This window comes from Gigantopelta aegis, chromosome 6 (assembly GCF_016097555.1).
Source record: "Gigantopelta aegis isolate Gae_Host chromosome 6, Gae_host_genome, whole genome shotgun sequence".
NCBI classification, from domain to species: Eukaryota; Metazoa; Mollusca; class Gastropoda; order Neomphalida; family Peltospiridae; genus Gigantopelta; species Gigantopelta aegis.
In genome coordinates, this window is record NC_054704.1 from 4,821,400 (window position 1) to 4,838,060 (window position 16,661).

Here is a 16,661-nt window from a genome sequence, read left to right on the forward strand (position 1 = left end):
CAAAGAAACAGATTCAGACTTTTTCTTCTTTGGAGCAGATGCCATGATGTCAATATTAATTTTTTTTGTTGGGTTTGATTTGAGCGCAGTGTCGAACTCTGATTCGGGTTTACTCGAACATTGAGAAGTATGGCGAACACTAAAATCCGAATCGGGTGTCGTGATTGTGTTGAAAACTATCTCCAGTAGTTTTATATGAGAAACATTATTATTTGTATAATACATATACATGTATATATGTATAGATAAATATTTTAATTAATGAAATTTCGGTTCCGTGGTTTTGCCGACACGTTACCGGTAACGATTGTTACCATGAAATCCGATGACCTGTTATGGTATGGCGTTATTCGTCCATACGTCCGTCTGTTAACTTTTTCTTTTCCGGACCATATCTTGCTTACAGATGCATACAGGACCATCAAATCTCACATGTAGGAACAACTTGGGATGACAGTGTGTTTTGTACTATTACTAGGTCACTGTGACCTACTTTTCATGGATTACTGCACATAACAGTAAATCCTTATCCGGACCATATATTGCACATAGATGCATACAGTATGATCAAACCTCACATGTAGGAACAACTTGGGATGGCAGTGTGTCGCATACTATTATTAGGTCACTGTGACCTACTTTTCATGGTCTACTGCACATAACAATAAATCCTTAACCGGACTATATCTTGCATACAGATGCATACAGGACCGTCAAACCACATGTAGCAACAACTTGGGATGGTGGTTGGTCCAAAACAAACTGTTCATCCATCCCATTGCAAAAATTTCACATAATTAGATTTGAATAATACCTGTACCATATTCATTTACATACCTCACCGGTACTCTTGTTATTTAGCTAATTTGTGAACTTAAAATTTGCAATTTTCATATGTATACATAATTATATAGTTGGTTTAGTTGGTATATATGTAAATGATTTCATTCAGTTTAGGTTATAGTTATAACTAATCTGAACATTGACAGGTTGTGCATCATGTTGATGGTATGATTGTCATGATTGCATCATGTTGATGGTATGATTGTCATGTTTAAGTCATTTTGATGGTATGGTTGTAATATTTACAGTTTGCGGCGAGAGTACCCTCCCTTGTCCATGCTGCAGCTTCAGCGAATGATTGACCTTGGCCGCCTCGACGCAGATGAACCCATTGACCTGAGTGCTATCTGCAACTCGAGACTCTACAAGATCGATGTCCTCAAGAGACAATTCGGAGTCAACCTCACTGAAGAGGTAGACACACTTGTATTTACAATGTATAAAGTCAGCTGTAAACAACCTCACTGAAGAGGTAGACACACTTGTATTTACAATGTATAAAGTCAGCTGTAAACAACCTCACTGAAGAGGTAGACACTTTTATTTACAATGTATAAAGTCATCTTTAAACAACTTCACCGAAGAGGTAGACACACTTGTATTTACAATGTATAAAGTCAGCTGTAAACAACCTCACCGAAGATGTAGACACACTTGTACAGTCAAATCCGCTTATTTGGATGTGCCTCGTGCAACAAAAATATATTCAAATAAGCGGCATATTCAATAAACCGAAGGTACAGTTTCGACATACGATATACCCAATTAAGACCTCGTTGATTTATGCAAACCCTAATTACGATTCTCCCAATTTGGGCCTCATGACATGTGGAATTTTCGTCAAAAACCGGTAAGTATTTTGTGTTAATAAAATACCGATTCCAAGTTCCATATTGTGACTCTGTTGCCATTATCAAGTTTGTCTATAAACTTGATAAATACAAGAGACAACAGTTAATGCCGTTTGTACGCCTAGAAGCAGAAGTGACTAAACATCTAATGACCCAGATAAAACCACCTGAAGCTCAATTAGACTGGCCACAGTCAAATAATTAAAAGGCCGTTATTAACTTCTTGATAATTAAATGGCCATTATTAACTTCTTTGTACATTTGTAAATCAAGTGCAACAAGACCCCACCCCAACCACCCAATATAATCTTGAATAAGTAGTCATTTCCATGTTCTGTATTTTACCAGGACGTCTATCTGACTATTATCTGTGTGCATTTGTAACTGATTTGACAGGTAAACTAGACTGGCCAAAGTCAAATAAGTGAAAGGCCGTTATTCAATGTAACAGAAGGAAAAACACAAACACAAACGCTAATATTGGGCCCGATATTGGAATGTCTTTTTGTCTGGCGACGGAAAACCATTCTGATAAGGCCTTCTCCACATTGGCTGCTTTTCCTGTTCTCTGTCTTTTTCGTTCTGGGTTAGCATTGGCTAGATACTGGGCACATATCTCGTCGTATTTCTGAGCCAAAGATAAATCGTTTCCTTTCCGTTTATTTGCCATGTTGACATTGTGAAAAAAAAAAGAGTTCTTGTCAATATTTATAGCCAAAAGATGATTAATCCAACTTGCTAAGAAAATCTCCTACAACTTACCTTTTGTCGGCATTTAACAATTTAAACAATAATCACCATAATCGGTCACCCCAAATGGGGCCTCACATTGTGAGCTGCAGAGGAAAAATCACGTGATCAAAAGATCCCGCTAAAAATAACACTAGTAGCAAACGGCTTTTGTTTGTTACTGTCACCGACAATTCATAGAGAAAAATATCTGACAAGTGTTTATTTATGGATTAAACATACACTGCTTCAAAAGTGGCCGACATGAGATTAAGGGATGCCTGCTTACGAAACGCACATGGCCGCCAACAAGGTGGGAATGACCGACTTTGATCCTTGATTGTCCTGCATTGTCTCGGCCATTGGGTCACATTTGAGATGAATCTCAGAGTTCATGGATTAATTACGATGTAATTAGGAAATGTATTGATTAATAACGAGTCATCCGAAATAATTTAAGAAACAAGAAAACAAGTTTGTTGTAAGTCTTTTTCCTTTTTTTAAACAATGAAATTAAATAAAATTAAAAGTATTCATTTTTGCATGTACGATAGTATGGTATTACGTACGATCATAAATTAAAAAAAAACACATCAAGTAACACAAACTTTCCTATGTTTTACGTGCAATTGCCATTCGGCAAGGATAATTTTATATTCAAATATCCGAAAACACGTTAAAAAACACATCCAATTAACCGTTGGATTTTGTATTGTCATAATGGCAAATGGTTCCGTGCAGGACAAACATATTCAAATATCCGAAATATTCAATAATCCGACATCCAATTAAGTGGATTTGACTGTATTTACAATGTATAAAGTCATCTTTAAACAACCTCACTGAAGAGGTAGACACACTTGTATTTACAATGTATAAAGTCATCTTTAAACAACCTCACTGAAGAGGTAGACACACTTGTATTTACAATGTATAAAGTTAGCTGTAAACAACCTCACTGAAGAGGTAGACACACTTGTATTTACAATGTATAAAGTCAGCTGTAAACAACCTCACTGAAGAGGTAGACACACTTGTATTTACAATGTATAAAGTCATCTTTAAACAACCTCACTGAAGAGGTAGACACACTTTTAATCTATATAACCATCTGTACACAATATTTGCTTGCTCCATCCTGACCTTTTTGTGACAGTTTCTGTTCTATTGTATTGAAAAAGAAAGAAAAGTATATTTGACCCGAATCGTTCACTTTATTGCAAATCTATGAGACTTTGACCAGAGATGGATATGACCTAGACATTTCATAATCTGCCGGCAGACAAGCTCAATAATGCCCCTGGCGGCCATTTTGGGCAAATCCAAGATGGCCACCACTCGTAAGGCGGAATTCCATAACTGTTAAACTAAACATCATAGAATAATGTGTAATACATCCACATTGGGGTTTTCAAGGTCGAGGAACTCGATTATGACATTATTTTTACGATTCACGGTTAATGTCACGGTCAAATCACCATTTCACGGTAAAAATTGGTAAAAACACGACATATTCTACACACTGTGGTAAAATTAATCACAGTGGTTTCATTATTAGCCCATATCATATTTAAATGAAAATGATGAAATCTGATAGGTTACTATGCTTGAATCTAAATTCTAGATTCACGAGATTTAACATATCAGTATTCAAAGCAGTCACTATGCAGTCTGTAACAGGCTGCCTATTGACTGCTTGTATATATAATGAATCTTGACCAATTTAACATTATATTTCTTTGTTCTTTTCCTCCCTTGATACACTGAAGGCTATAGATTGGACATTGCGCTGTCTTTGCCAGTCAAAAAAGGCACAACCACTGCAAAATGCAACAGAAAAAGGGATCATTACGCTTGAAAGGGATCTGAAAGACTTAGAGCAGTTCGGGGCTCTCCCCTTCGGAATTAACCTACCTCGCCTTGATGATGGAACAGGCATTGCTTCTACTCTCGTTACGCACAAGTCAGTGTATCATAAAATGTGCAGGAGTGTTTGTAATAGCATACACGTGAAATGTGCAAGGGACAAATATGAGCAGAAAGGTGGTGGTGATGCTGCCGAAATAACAGGTTGCAGTCCCAAAAAATTGCGATCCGCCTCTTCTTCCATACAAGCTAAATGCATGTGTATTGTGTGTAATGATGATAGGGGGGAATTACATGAGGTTCGCTCCATGGATGCAGGCATACACCTGAAAAATTGGGCGGTACAGACGAAAAATTTCTTCATGCGCGTCTTATCACTACCGCATCTGATGCCCATGCAGTTGATATATTTTATCACACCGACTGTTACACAGAACTTCGATATGCTGCATCCAAAGTAAAGCGTTCTGCAGAATCAACGTCTCATGGTCACGCATCTCCAGTATTCGACCCTATGGTCACAGCCCAATTAGTTCTGTATATGTCGGAGTCAGGCAAGGTGTTTAAGCAGACACACCTCGAGTCACTGTACAAGCAGAAGTTGGAGGAGCTAGGCTACCCGTGTCGTGATATAAACCCCACTAGGTTCAAGGATCATCTTCTGTCTAATCTTCCCGCTGGTTGGTATAGCTTCGCCAAGGGTAGGGATGTGTACCTCAGTCACTCAAGCACAGTTGGTGAGGCGCTCTCCCAGAGTCTCAAACAGTCAGAAATCACTGCTTGTGATGAAAGCAACTGCAGTCTTGCGGAGACATATTCTCATGAAGCAGGATCGTTTTACAGGTTCATTTCCATCTGACTGCTTGACAGGTCCTGTCCCTAAAACACTCTTGTCCTTCATGTTGACGCTAATCCAGGGTCCACAGACAAACATTGAAGGTTCCGGCAGGTCCCATGATACCGATGCTAGTGTGCACCAAAGATCTACGGTGGCGAGTGTTCTCTGCCAGCTTATCATGTATAACACTGTCAAGCATGCCCCTATTTCTGACACCACCACCAACATCCGCCACAACAAGGATTATGAGACCCCTCTTCCACTGTACATTGGTATAAAGCTGCACAGTAATACACACCTCAAGCATCTTGTTGAGACTTTTCACAATTTAGGTCTTTCCTATGACCGCGTCCGTGAGGTGAAAGTGGCTGTTGCTCGAAGTGTGTGTAAACGGATCGAAGAAGATGGTGTTGTCTTTCCTACCAACATGCGGTCTGGTGTTTTCACGTCTGGGGATATGGACAACCTAGACCACAAAAAGACTAGCAACCTATCGAACGACGAGTTCCATGGCATGGCAATTACTCTAACCAATCACCTATCAACTGACAATGTGGGAGATACTCGTGAACCAATCAAAATTGACAATGTCGATACATCCAAACCGAAACTCCCCGACCATTATGTCATCGTTCCTCCTGTAGATCTCTGACATGACGATTTGTTCATACCAAAAAGTGAACAGGATGGTGTGGTGAGACCATCTCATGATAGGATACCGGGCTCCAGAATAAAAGATGAGGCATGGATTGCCCATGTTGGTGGCTAACTGTCACAGGAGGAGCTGGAGAAAGGTGAAGTGGTGACGTGGTCAGGCTTTCAGTTCAAGCAACAGGAAGCAAGCTCAGTGAAACCCCCTGCCGAGATTGGCATCTTACCCCTGTTCCCTGACAAATCTACTGACCCTGGCATAATTAAACATGCCATGCTCATTGTCAAGAAATCCATAGCATTCCTCAACCCTGGCCAGACTCCTGTCCTTGGTGTGGATCAGCCCCTGTATGCAATAGCCAAGCAGCTACAGTTGGCAGGTTCCCACGATCCTTGGCGAAGACAAGTATGTCTTAGTGATGGGTGCACTGCACATCGAGGACAAAGCACAACTTATGCTTGGGAAGTTCATCAGTGGGTCAGGATGGGAGTGGGCGATGACTACAGCAGAGGTGTTCAAAATGGCAGCACACCCATCCCAAAAAGAGACTGGCAGAAATATCTCACCAACACCGAGAACAAGAAAGAGCTTTTCTCCTTCTGCAGTTAGAAACTCTCAGAAACCAACTTAGACGACGTTCTCCTTCTTACAACAAAGTTGAAAACTGTTTTGTCCAACAAACCATCGACTGAGATATCGGATCTACAACCATGCAACCACACTGAAGCCGATTCGTGCATCATTCTCCATCTGGCACATGCCTCGAGACAGGGACATGAGCGAGCATATGTCCGCACTGTGGACAGTGATGTGGTAGTTCTTGCCATTGCTTTTTACGATCAGCTACATCTTTCCAAACTCTGGATTGGATTTGGAACTGGGAAGAACTACCAAGATATACCAGTTCATGACATACACGCAAGGCTGGGTGCATCCAAGTCTCGAGCTCTTCCACTATTTCATGCCCTTAGTGGGTGTGACACGACGTCTCAGCTCCTTGGGTGTGGGAAAAAGACAGCTTGGTCTGCATGGGAGAGCATGCCTGAGATGACGCAGACATTCCTGGAACTTACTGACGACCCGAACTCGTTCACAATGGACTCCATCCATATGCAGCGGCTTGAGCGATTCCACGTAGTCATGTACAGCAAGAGTTGCAGTGCCGCAACAGTGAACCAAGCAAGACAACAACTATTCTCACATGGCCTACTCTCCCTTGAAGCTATACCTCCATCCCAGGCTGCGTTGTTTGAACATTTGAAGTGGTCAATTCTACAGGCATGTTTCATTTGGAGGCAGGCTGCAAAGTGTCACCAGGAAATCCCTAACTTCAGCACGTGGGGATGGGAGCTCGACGAGAGATCAAAGCAGTGGGTGCCGTTCTGGACAGCATTACCTGATGCCAGTAAAGCATGTGCTCTTCTTCTCCAATGTGGTTGTCAGAAGGCATGCCGTGGACACTGCAAGTGCAGCAAAGCCGGCGTGCGATGTACGTCTGTGCAAGTGTGAAGGAGGCTGTGTCAATAATGACAATGCAGATTAATGATTAATTGCAAGTGACTGTTCTAAGTTGACCAGTTTGTTAAACATGTCATAGACTGAATTTTATTTTTGTTCTCGTGATATCTACCAGTTTGCTAAACATGGCATAGATTGATTTTTTCCCTGTTGCTATATGTACTACTTTGTTATACATGGCAAAGATTGCATTTTATTTTGTTCAAATAAATGTGTTCCACTTTAAAGCAGTGTATATTAGGCAACATTTTGTTTTCTTTTTTGACGAATCCTCCGACCTGTTTTTCGAGTTTTGGAAAAAAATAAAAAGTATAAATTTGACTGTTTTATATTTTTTATATTTATATTGCCACTCTGACTTCAATAATTCATAAACAATTTTAACAATAAAAATACATTTTAAGATGTTTTGTGGACAATATTGCTGATTAAGCAAAAACTTGATGCTATTGGTGATTTGACCTTGACATTAACCTTGAATCGTAAAAATAATGTCATAATCATGTTCCTCGTCCTTGAAAACCCTAAAGTGGATGTATTACTCATTAATCTATGATGTTTAGTTTAACAGTTACGGAATTCAGTCTTCCGGGTGGTGGCCATCTTGGATTTTCCCAAAATGGCCGCCAGGGGCATTATTGAGCTTGTCTGCCGGCAGATTATGAAATGTCTAGGTGATATCCAGCTATGATCAAAAGCTCAAAGATTTGCAATAAAGTGAACGATTTTTCAGCTAAGCCCCCCTACTAAGACTCTTTAGAAAGATTTTAAGGAAAATTATTTTATTAGTTTCGATTCTTTTTAACTTTGATAACAAATGAATTGACTTTTAATTTTAGATATTAGTGATTTCCCTAGAAATTAGGCAAGGCATGGTAGACCAAACACTTTTGGGGCATTTTCACCATTTTCGGGGCACTTTTATTTCATTAAAAAATAAACAAAAATTAATTGAAATAAACATTAATGTAATTTATGTGCTTGCTTTAATAAATTAATGGCAAAAGATATAAAAGGCATATTTTATTAATTAATAATACCTTTTTTGGTGTTTTATAAAGGCAATTTTAGAATTAATTACTGAAAAAGGCTTGTTTAATCTCAGGGCAGCATGGCGCTGATTAAGGCAAGATGGTGCTAGACTATTGAGGCATGGTGCTGCACCATGCTAAAACAAGCTAGAAAAACACTAGATATGTTGTCTCTATCAAAGATACCATGTATTTATTCACCTTCAAATGTTTATTGTGTGTCACAGACAGTAAAATTCCTTTTAAATAGAGGGGGTGGTAAATTGCTTTTTTCCCCCAAACCTTTCTGGGTACTGGGTACAGGCCCAATTTGTGCATTTGGTCTCAAAAATAGGAAAGAATTATAAAAGTGAAATTCAACCCCCCTGAACCCCTAGCCAAAATAGCAATAAATAGGCTTAAATTGACCATTTATACCAAAATAGCCAAAAAAAAGAAAAGAAGATAATATCTAACCATCTAGATATCACATTCAGTGCCTAAATATGAAGAACAAACATTACCTTTGTGAATGTGGGGTAAGTGAACCCCTAAAAAGGTGTCTGAAAATGGCCTAAATAGCGATGTCACATTCATTGTCTGAATATGAAGAACAAACATTACCTTTGTGAATGTGGGGTAAGTGAACCCCTAAAAAGGTGTCTGAAAATGGCCTAAATAGCGATATCACATTCATTGTCTGAATATGAAGAACAAACATTACCTTTGTGAATGTGGGGTAAGTGAACCCCTAAAAAGGTGTCTGAAAATAGCCTAAATAGCGATATCACATTCATTGTCTGAATATGAAGAACAAACATTACCTTTGTGAATGTGGGGTAAGTGAACCCCTAAAAAGGTGTCTGAAAATGGCCTAAATAGCGATGTCACATTCATTGTCTGAATATGAAGAACAAACATTACCTTTGTGAATGTGGGGTAAGTGAACCCCTAAAAAGGTGTCTGAAAATGGCCTAAATAGCGATATCACATTCATTGTCTGAATATGAAGAACAAACATTAACTTTGTGAATGTGGGGTAAGTGAACCCCTAAAAAGGTGTCTGAAAATGGCCTAAATAGCGATGTCACATTCATTGTCTGAATATGAAGAACAAACATTACCTTTGTGAATGTGGGGTAAGTGAACCCCTAAAAAGGTGTCTGAAAATGGCCTAAATAGCGATATCACATTCATTGTCTGAATATGAAGAACAAACATTACCTTTGTGAATGTGGGGTAAGTGAACCCCTAAAAAGGTGTCTGAAAATGGCCTAAATAGCGATATCACATTCATTGTCTGAATATGAAGAACAAACATTACTTTTGTGAATGTGGGGTAAGTGAACCCCTAAAAAGGTGTCTGAAAATGGCCAAAATAGCGATGTCACATTCATTGTCTGAATATGAAGAAAAAACATTACCTTTGTGAATGTGGGTAAAGTGAACCCCTAAAAAGGTGTCTGAAAATGGCCTAAATAGCGATGTCACATTCATTGTCTGAATATGAAGAACAAACATTACCTTTGTGAATGTGGGGTAAGTGAACCCCTAAAAAGGTGTCTGAAAATGGCCAAAATAGCGATGTCACATTCATTGTCTGAATATGAAGAACAAACATTACCTTTGTGAATGTGGGGTAAGTGAACCCCTAAAAAGGTGTCTGAAAATGGCCTAAATAGCGATGTCACATTCATTGTCTGAATATGAAGAACAAACATTACCTTTGTGAATGTGGGGTAAGTGAACCCCTAAAAAGGTGTCTGAAAATGGCCTAAATAGCGATGTCACATTCATTGTCTGAATATGAAGAACAAACATTACCTTTGTGAATGTGGGGTAAGTGAACCCCTAAAAAGGTGTCTGAAAATGGCCTAAATAGCGATGTCACATTCATTGTCTAAATATGAAGAAAAAACATTACCTTTGTGAATGTGGGGTAAGTGAACCCCTAAAAAGGTGTCTGAAAATGGCCAAAATAGCGATATCACATTCATTGTCTGAATATGAAGAACAAACATTACCTTTGTGAATGTGGGGTAAGATGAAGTGAACCCCTAAAAAGGTGTCTGAAAATGGCCAAAATAGCGATGTCACATTCATTGTCTGAATATGAAGAAAAAACATTACCTTTGTGAATGTGGAGTAAGTGAACCCCTAAAAAGGTGTCTGAAAATGGCCTAAATAGCGATGTCACATTCATTGTCTGAATATGAAGAACAAACATTACCTTTGTGAATGTGGGGTAAGTGAACCCCTAAAAAGGTGTCTGAAAATGGCCAAAATAATATAGCGAATATGAAGAACAAACATCACCCCTAAAAAGGTGTCTGAAAATGGCCAAAATAGCGATGTCACATGTCTGAATATGAAGAAAAAACATTACCTTTGTGAATGTGGGGTAAGTGAACCCCTAAAAAGGTGTCTGAAAATGGCCTAAATAGCGATGTCACATTCATTGTCTGAATATGAAGAAAAAACATTACCTTTGTGAATGTGGGGTAAGTGAACCCCTAAAAAGGTGTCTGAAAATGGCCAAAATAGCGATATCACATTCATTGTCTGAATATGAAGAACAAACATTACCTTTGTGAATGTGGGGTAAGTGAACCCCTAAAAAGGTGTCTGAAAATGGCCTAAATAGCGATGTCACATTCAGTTGCCTAAATATGAAGAAAAAACATTACCTTTGTGAATGTGGGGTAAGTGAACCCCTAAAAAGGTGTCTGAAAATGGCCTAAATAGCGATATCACATTCATTGTCTGAATATGAAGAACAAACATTACCTTTGTGAATGTGGGGTAAGTGAACCCCTAAAAAGGTGTCTGAAAATGGCCAAAATAGCGATGTCACATTCATTGTCTGAATATGAAGAAAAAACATTACCTTTGTGAATGTGGGGTAAGTGAACCCCTAAAAAGGTGTCTGAAAATGGCCTAAATAGCGATGTCACATTCAGTGCCTAAATATGAAGAAAAAAACATTACCTTTGTGAATGTGGGGTAAGTGAACCCCTAAAAAGGTGTCTGAAAATGGCCTAAATAGCGATATCACATTCATTGTCTGAATATGAAGAACAAACATTACCTTTGTGAATGTGGGGTAAGTGAACCCCTAAAAAGGTGTCTGAAAATGGCCAAAATAGCGATGTCACATTCATTGTCTGAATATGAAGAAAAAACATTACCTTTGTGAATGTGGAGTAAGTGAACCCCTAAAAAGGTGTCTGAAAATGGCCTAAATAGCGATATCACATTCATTGTCTGAATATGAAGAACAAACATTACCTTTGTGAATGTGGGGTAAGTGAACCCCTAAAAAGGTGTCTGAAAATGGCCAAAATAGCGATGTCACATTCATATTCTGAATATGAAGAAAAAACATTACCTTTGTGAATGTGGGGTAAGTGAACCCCTAAAAAGGTGTCTGAAAATGGCCTAAATAGCGATGTCACATTCAGTGCCTAAATATGAAGAAAAAACATTACCTTTGTGAATGTGGGGTAAGTGAACCCCTAAAAAGGTGTCTGAAAATGGCCTAAATAGCGATATCACATTCATTGTCTGAATATGAAGAACAAACATTACCTTTGTGAATGTGGGGTAAGTGAACCCCTAAAAAGGTGTCTGAAAATGGCCAAAATAGCGATGTCACATTCATTGTCTGAATATGAAGAAAAAACATTACCTTTGTGAATGTGGAGTAAGTGAACCCCTAAAAAGGTGTCTGAAAATGGCCTAAATAGCGATGTCACATTCATTGTCTGAATATGAAGAACAAACATTACCTTTGTGAATGTGGGGTAAGTGAACCCCTAAAAAGGTGTCTGAAAATGGCCAAAATAGCGATATCACATTCATTGTCTGAATATGAAGAACAAACATTACCTTTGTGAATGTGGGGTAAGTGAACCCCTAAAAAGGTGTCTGAAAATGGCCAAAATAGCGATGTCACATTCATTGTCTGAATATGAAGAAAAAACATTACCTTTGTGAATGTGGAGTAAGTGAACCCCTAAAAAGGTGTCTGAAAATGGCCTAAATAGCGATGTCACATTCATTGTCTGAATATGAAGAAAAAACATTACCTTTGTGAATGTGGGGTAAGTGAACCCCTAAAAAGGTGTCTGAAAATGGCCAAAATAGCGATATCACATTCATTGTCTGAATATGAAGAACAAACATTACCTTTGTGAATGTGGGGTAAGTGAACCCCTAAAAAGGTGTCTGAAAATGGCCTAAATAGCGATGTCACATTCAGTGCCTAAATATGAAGAAAAAACATTACCTTTGTGAATGTGGGGTAAGTGAACCCCTAAAAAGGTGTCTGAAAATGGCCTAAATAGCGATATCACATTCATTGTCTGAATATGAAGAACAAACATTACCTTTGTGAATGTGGGGTAAGTGAACCCCTAAAAAGGTGTCTGAAAATGGCCAAAATAGCGATGTCACATTCATTGTCTGAATATGAAGAAAAAACATTACCTTTGTGAATGTGGGGTAAGTGAACCCCTAAAAAGGTGTCTGAAAATGGCCTAAATAGCGATGTCACATTCAGTGCCTAAATATGAAGAAAAAACATTACCTTTGTGAATGTGGGGTAAGTGAACCCCTAAAAAGGTGTCTGAAAATGGCCTAAATAGCGATATCACATTCATTGTCTGAATATGAAGAACAAACATTACCTTTGTGAATGTGGGGTAAGTGAACCCCTAAAAAGGTGTCTGAAAATGGCCAAAATAGCGATGTCACATTCATTGTCTGAATATGAAGAAAAAACATTACCTTTGTGAATGTGGAGTAAGTGAACCCCTAAAAAGGTGTCTGAAAATGGCCTAAATAGCGATATCACATTCATTGTCTGAATATGAAGAACAAACATTACCTTTGTGAATGTGGGGTAAGTGAACCCCTAAAAAGGTGTCTGAAAATGGCCAAAATAGCGATGTCACATTCATATTCTGAATATGAAGAAAAAACATTACCTTTGTGAATGTGGGGTAAGTGAACCCTTAAAAAGGTGTCTGAAAATGGCCAAAATAGCGATGTCACATTCATTGTCTGAATATGAAGAAAAAATATTACCTCAGTGAATCCGTTCAACTGATTGGGGTTTTTCTTGTTTCAATCAGTGCACCACAACTGGACAAAGGCCGTGGTATGTGCTTTCCTGTCTGTGGGAAAGTGCATATAAAAGATCCCTTGCTGCATTAAGAAAAAATGTAGCGGGTTTCCTTTGTTGACTACGAGTCAGAATTACGAAATGTTTGACATCCAATAGCCGATGATTAATTAATCAGTGTGCTCTAGTGGTGTCGTTAAATAAACCAAACTTCTTCTTGTACGAAAAATACACTATGTGGCTATAATGGACTTCTCATACCCACCAGGTTTTCTGCCAATAGGAAAAAAAAGTTATTAAAATTATGATGGCATTATTACGACTTGACATTCAAGATTATGACTTAGTTGAAAAACTGCCAGTGCCAGCTGATGAGTATAAGAAATATAAGAAGGCAGCCAAGGAAATGACTGCAATGCGGCTTCAGTGGAACAGTAAGCAGAAGAATCTCTCAAAAGAAAGGTTGAATACAAAGCAGACCGAGAATTTTAACATAGAACGGACAAAAAACAAGGATCTGGCAGATTTAAAGCTGGGTGGCCCTCTGCTCTTCCCAAATAAATCTGAAATATTCCGGCTGCATCGTGATGAATTTCACTTTAATATCTTTTTCCTATGTTTTTGAGACCAAATGCACAATGTTGGCCTGTACCCGAAAAAAGGTAGATTTATCACCACCCCATTTTAAATAGTGGTTAGATTACCAAGGGAAGTCACTCTGTTCATCCTACTGAGTACCAAACAAAATCATACTTATCCAATGTTATATGTACTGTTTATGAAATTAGCAGTAATAAATTTGGTGTGTTTTACCACAATCTGACAGCTGTTTTAAAATAAGGTGGTACCAGTAACACAGACCTGCCAACCTTTAGTCAAGAGAAAGCAGGAGGTGTGTGTTGAAAAAGCAGGAGATTTTGTCAAAAAGCAGGAGATATTTTAAATTCACACAATTTAACCCAAAATCGCAAGATTTAAAAAAAAACATTATTACAATAAGTTATATGAATACTATATAATGTCATATATACTTCTTAACCTTAGATCTTGGCATTAAAAAATATATATATATATATATATATAATTTTTTTTTTTTTTTTAAGTTTAAATATTATTATGATTTATCCAAAAATGTTAAGAACATGAACAAGAAATAAAAAATTTAATTAGTACATTTACGGTATTACACTTACAGCCTTACAGGTTGCGTTACATTATCATTTGTGGTTAGTGTACCTAAGTACCAAAGACAAATTTATATAAATCTTATAAATTAATATTCAGTTTTTACTATAATGAGGAACGGTGGCGTGATACTTATTTAAAATCATTATAATGATGCAGTAAACATTGTATTTTCATTAATCATAAGTAAAACCTCATTACGGACATCGTGTGAAATATACTGAAATTATACCCATTTCCGTGAGTAACTTTATGTCAATGTCAAACACAACATTTTTTAATTGTACAAAAATAATTTCTTGAAGTGTACCCTTATAACCAACATTTTACTGCACAAACATACCAAATTAACTGACACAAGTATGTTTATACAGCTAATTGGTCTTTTCGTTGTCTTGCTGTGACATGTGATTTTAACATGCATCGTGTGTATCGCTGTCAACTCGGAGTCTGGCAGTTCAGATTCGTCATAGTTGCATTATGTAATCCAGTGGGAAGACATTTTACAATTCAGAGGTGTTATTAGAACTAAATTGGATAGTTTTATTTTTTTATATGGCAACACTGAATGTCAATACATAGCCTGTTGAATTAGCGGCAACACGCTTCGTAGCCATTACGATGACAACAAACATTATAATAACACGTCATTTTATAAACCCCATGTGCTTTTTTAACAATATAAATAGGCTATCCCACAATTCTCACTTCGGCAAAGGTTAAACAGTCGGGACAATTCGGCCTGTTACATTCTCAGAAGCCGAAAGTAGTCGACATTTTCTGAATGAGAAAAAAAGGCAGAGTTACTTCCCTTCTGTTATTTTGACAAAAGAGGATCGATTTTTTTTTATGCTTACAAAAATGTCATTTAACAGAAGAAACTGTCTCCCGCACAGGTGAAAGGAGATTTGATCAAATACCGGGAGACTCCCGCGGAACCCGGAGGGTTGACAGGTCTGGTAACATTCAGCAGGGTAGGATTAGAATTATTGCAATCTGTTTTTCGCTTTCAGGGTGTTGACCTGTTTTCGGCTAAAGTCAACCTTGAAGTTCAGTGGGCGAGTGAAGCCGTGATAGCCGCTGTGGAGCGCAACGGGGGCGTCATCACGACACGCTACTTCGACCCCGCATCCCTGTTTGCTGTCATGAACCCCCTGCAGTTCTTCCAGAAAGGTGTTCCAATCCCACGCTGCAAGTTCCCTCCGGCAGATGCCATTCAGTTCTACACAGACCCGAAATCACGTGGCTATCTCGCCAACCCAGAACAAGTGGAGAAAGCGAGGTTCGAACTCTCCCAGAAATACGGCTACACGTTGCCAGACATCATTGCGGACCCACACAGAGAGATGTTGATGATGAGGAAAGACCCGCGACAGATATTTTATGGCTTGGCCCCTGGCTGGGTTGTCAACCTGAAAGATAAGGTGGTGCTCAAACCCAAGAGTAAAGAATATCTAGAGTATTATGCGTCATGATACTCACTCTGAGTCGAGTAGTGTAACCCTCAATGTGCTAGTTGGATGCTAACAGACATAACAAATTAACAAATCTTAGTTTTAATAGAAGTTCTCAGTGGGTGATATCTTCTTGTGTGTTGTAATATTAAGGTAGTATACAACATCTTATTTCTAAATGGATCTGGAAGATATCGGTATTCTCAGTGGGTGATATTTTGATTGTTACACATGCTGAGAGTGACTATAATATTTTCTCATTTGACTATACTATTGTGTGGGTAACCATGTTTGCTGGATGACATCAGAGTTTATTAGTAATGTCTGAAACTTCCTTACTTGTGAAACCATGGTAATAAATGTCTTAACTTCATAACTCTTTATGATGTGTTCTAATATTTAGGGACTATTTCAATGACAAGTGCACACACATGATACAGTAAAGTACTCTTATAACGAACTGGAAGGGACCAGGATAGTTCGTTATAGCAGTAGCTTGTACACATTTGCATAAGTTGGTTATTAATATATAGGGAGATAAAACAGGACCTTACGACCAGTTTGTTCTATGCAGTAATTTGTTCTAAGAA

The 16,661-nt window shown here is 38.3% G+C and overlaps 1 protein-coding gene across 2 annotated transcripts in view; it reads left to right on the top strand.

The window, feature by feature from the left end:
- Positions 1–16,444, top strand: part of LOC121374935 (39S ribosomal protein L15, mitochondrial-like) — a 30,033-nt gene extending 13,589 nt beyond the window's left edge. For both annotated transcript variants that reach the window (XM_041502076.1, XM_041502075.1), the window contains exons 3-4: positions 1,092–1,257; positions 15,631–16,444. In XM_041502076.1, coding sequence (XP_041358010.1) covers positions 1,092–1,257; positions 15,631–16,092 — 628 coding nt within the window. In that variant the 3' untranslated portion in view covers positions 16,093–16,444. The remainder of the gene's footprint in view (positions 1–1,091; positions 1,258–15,630) is intronic.
- Positions 16,445–16,661: the final 217 nt, after the last annotated feature.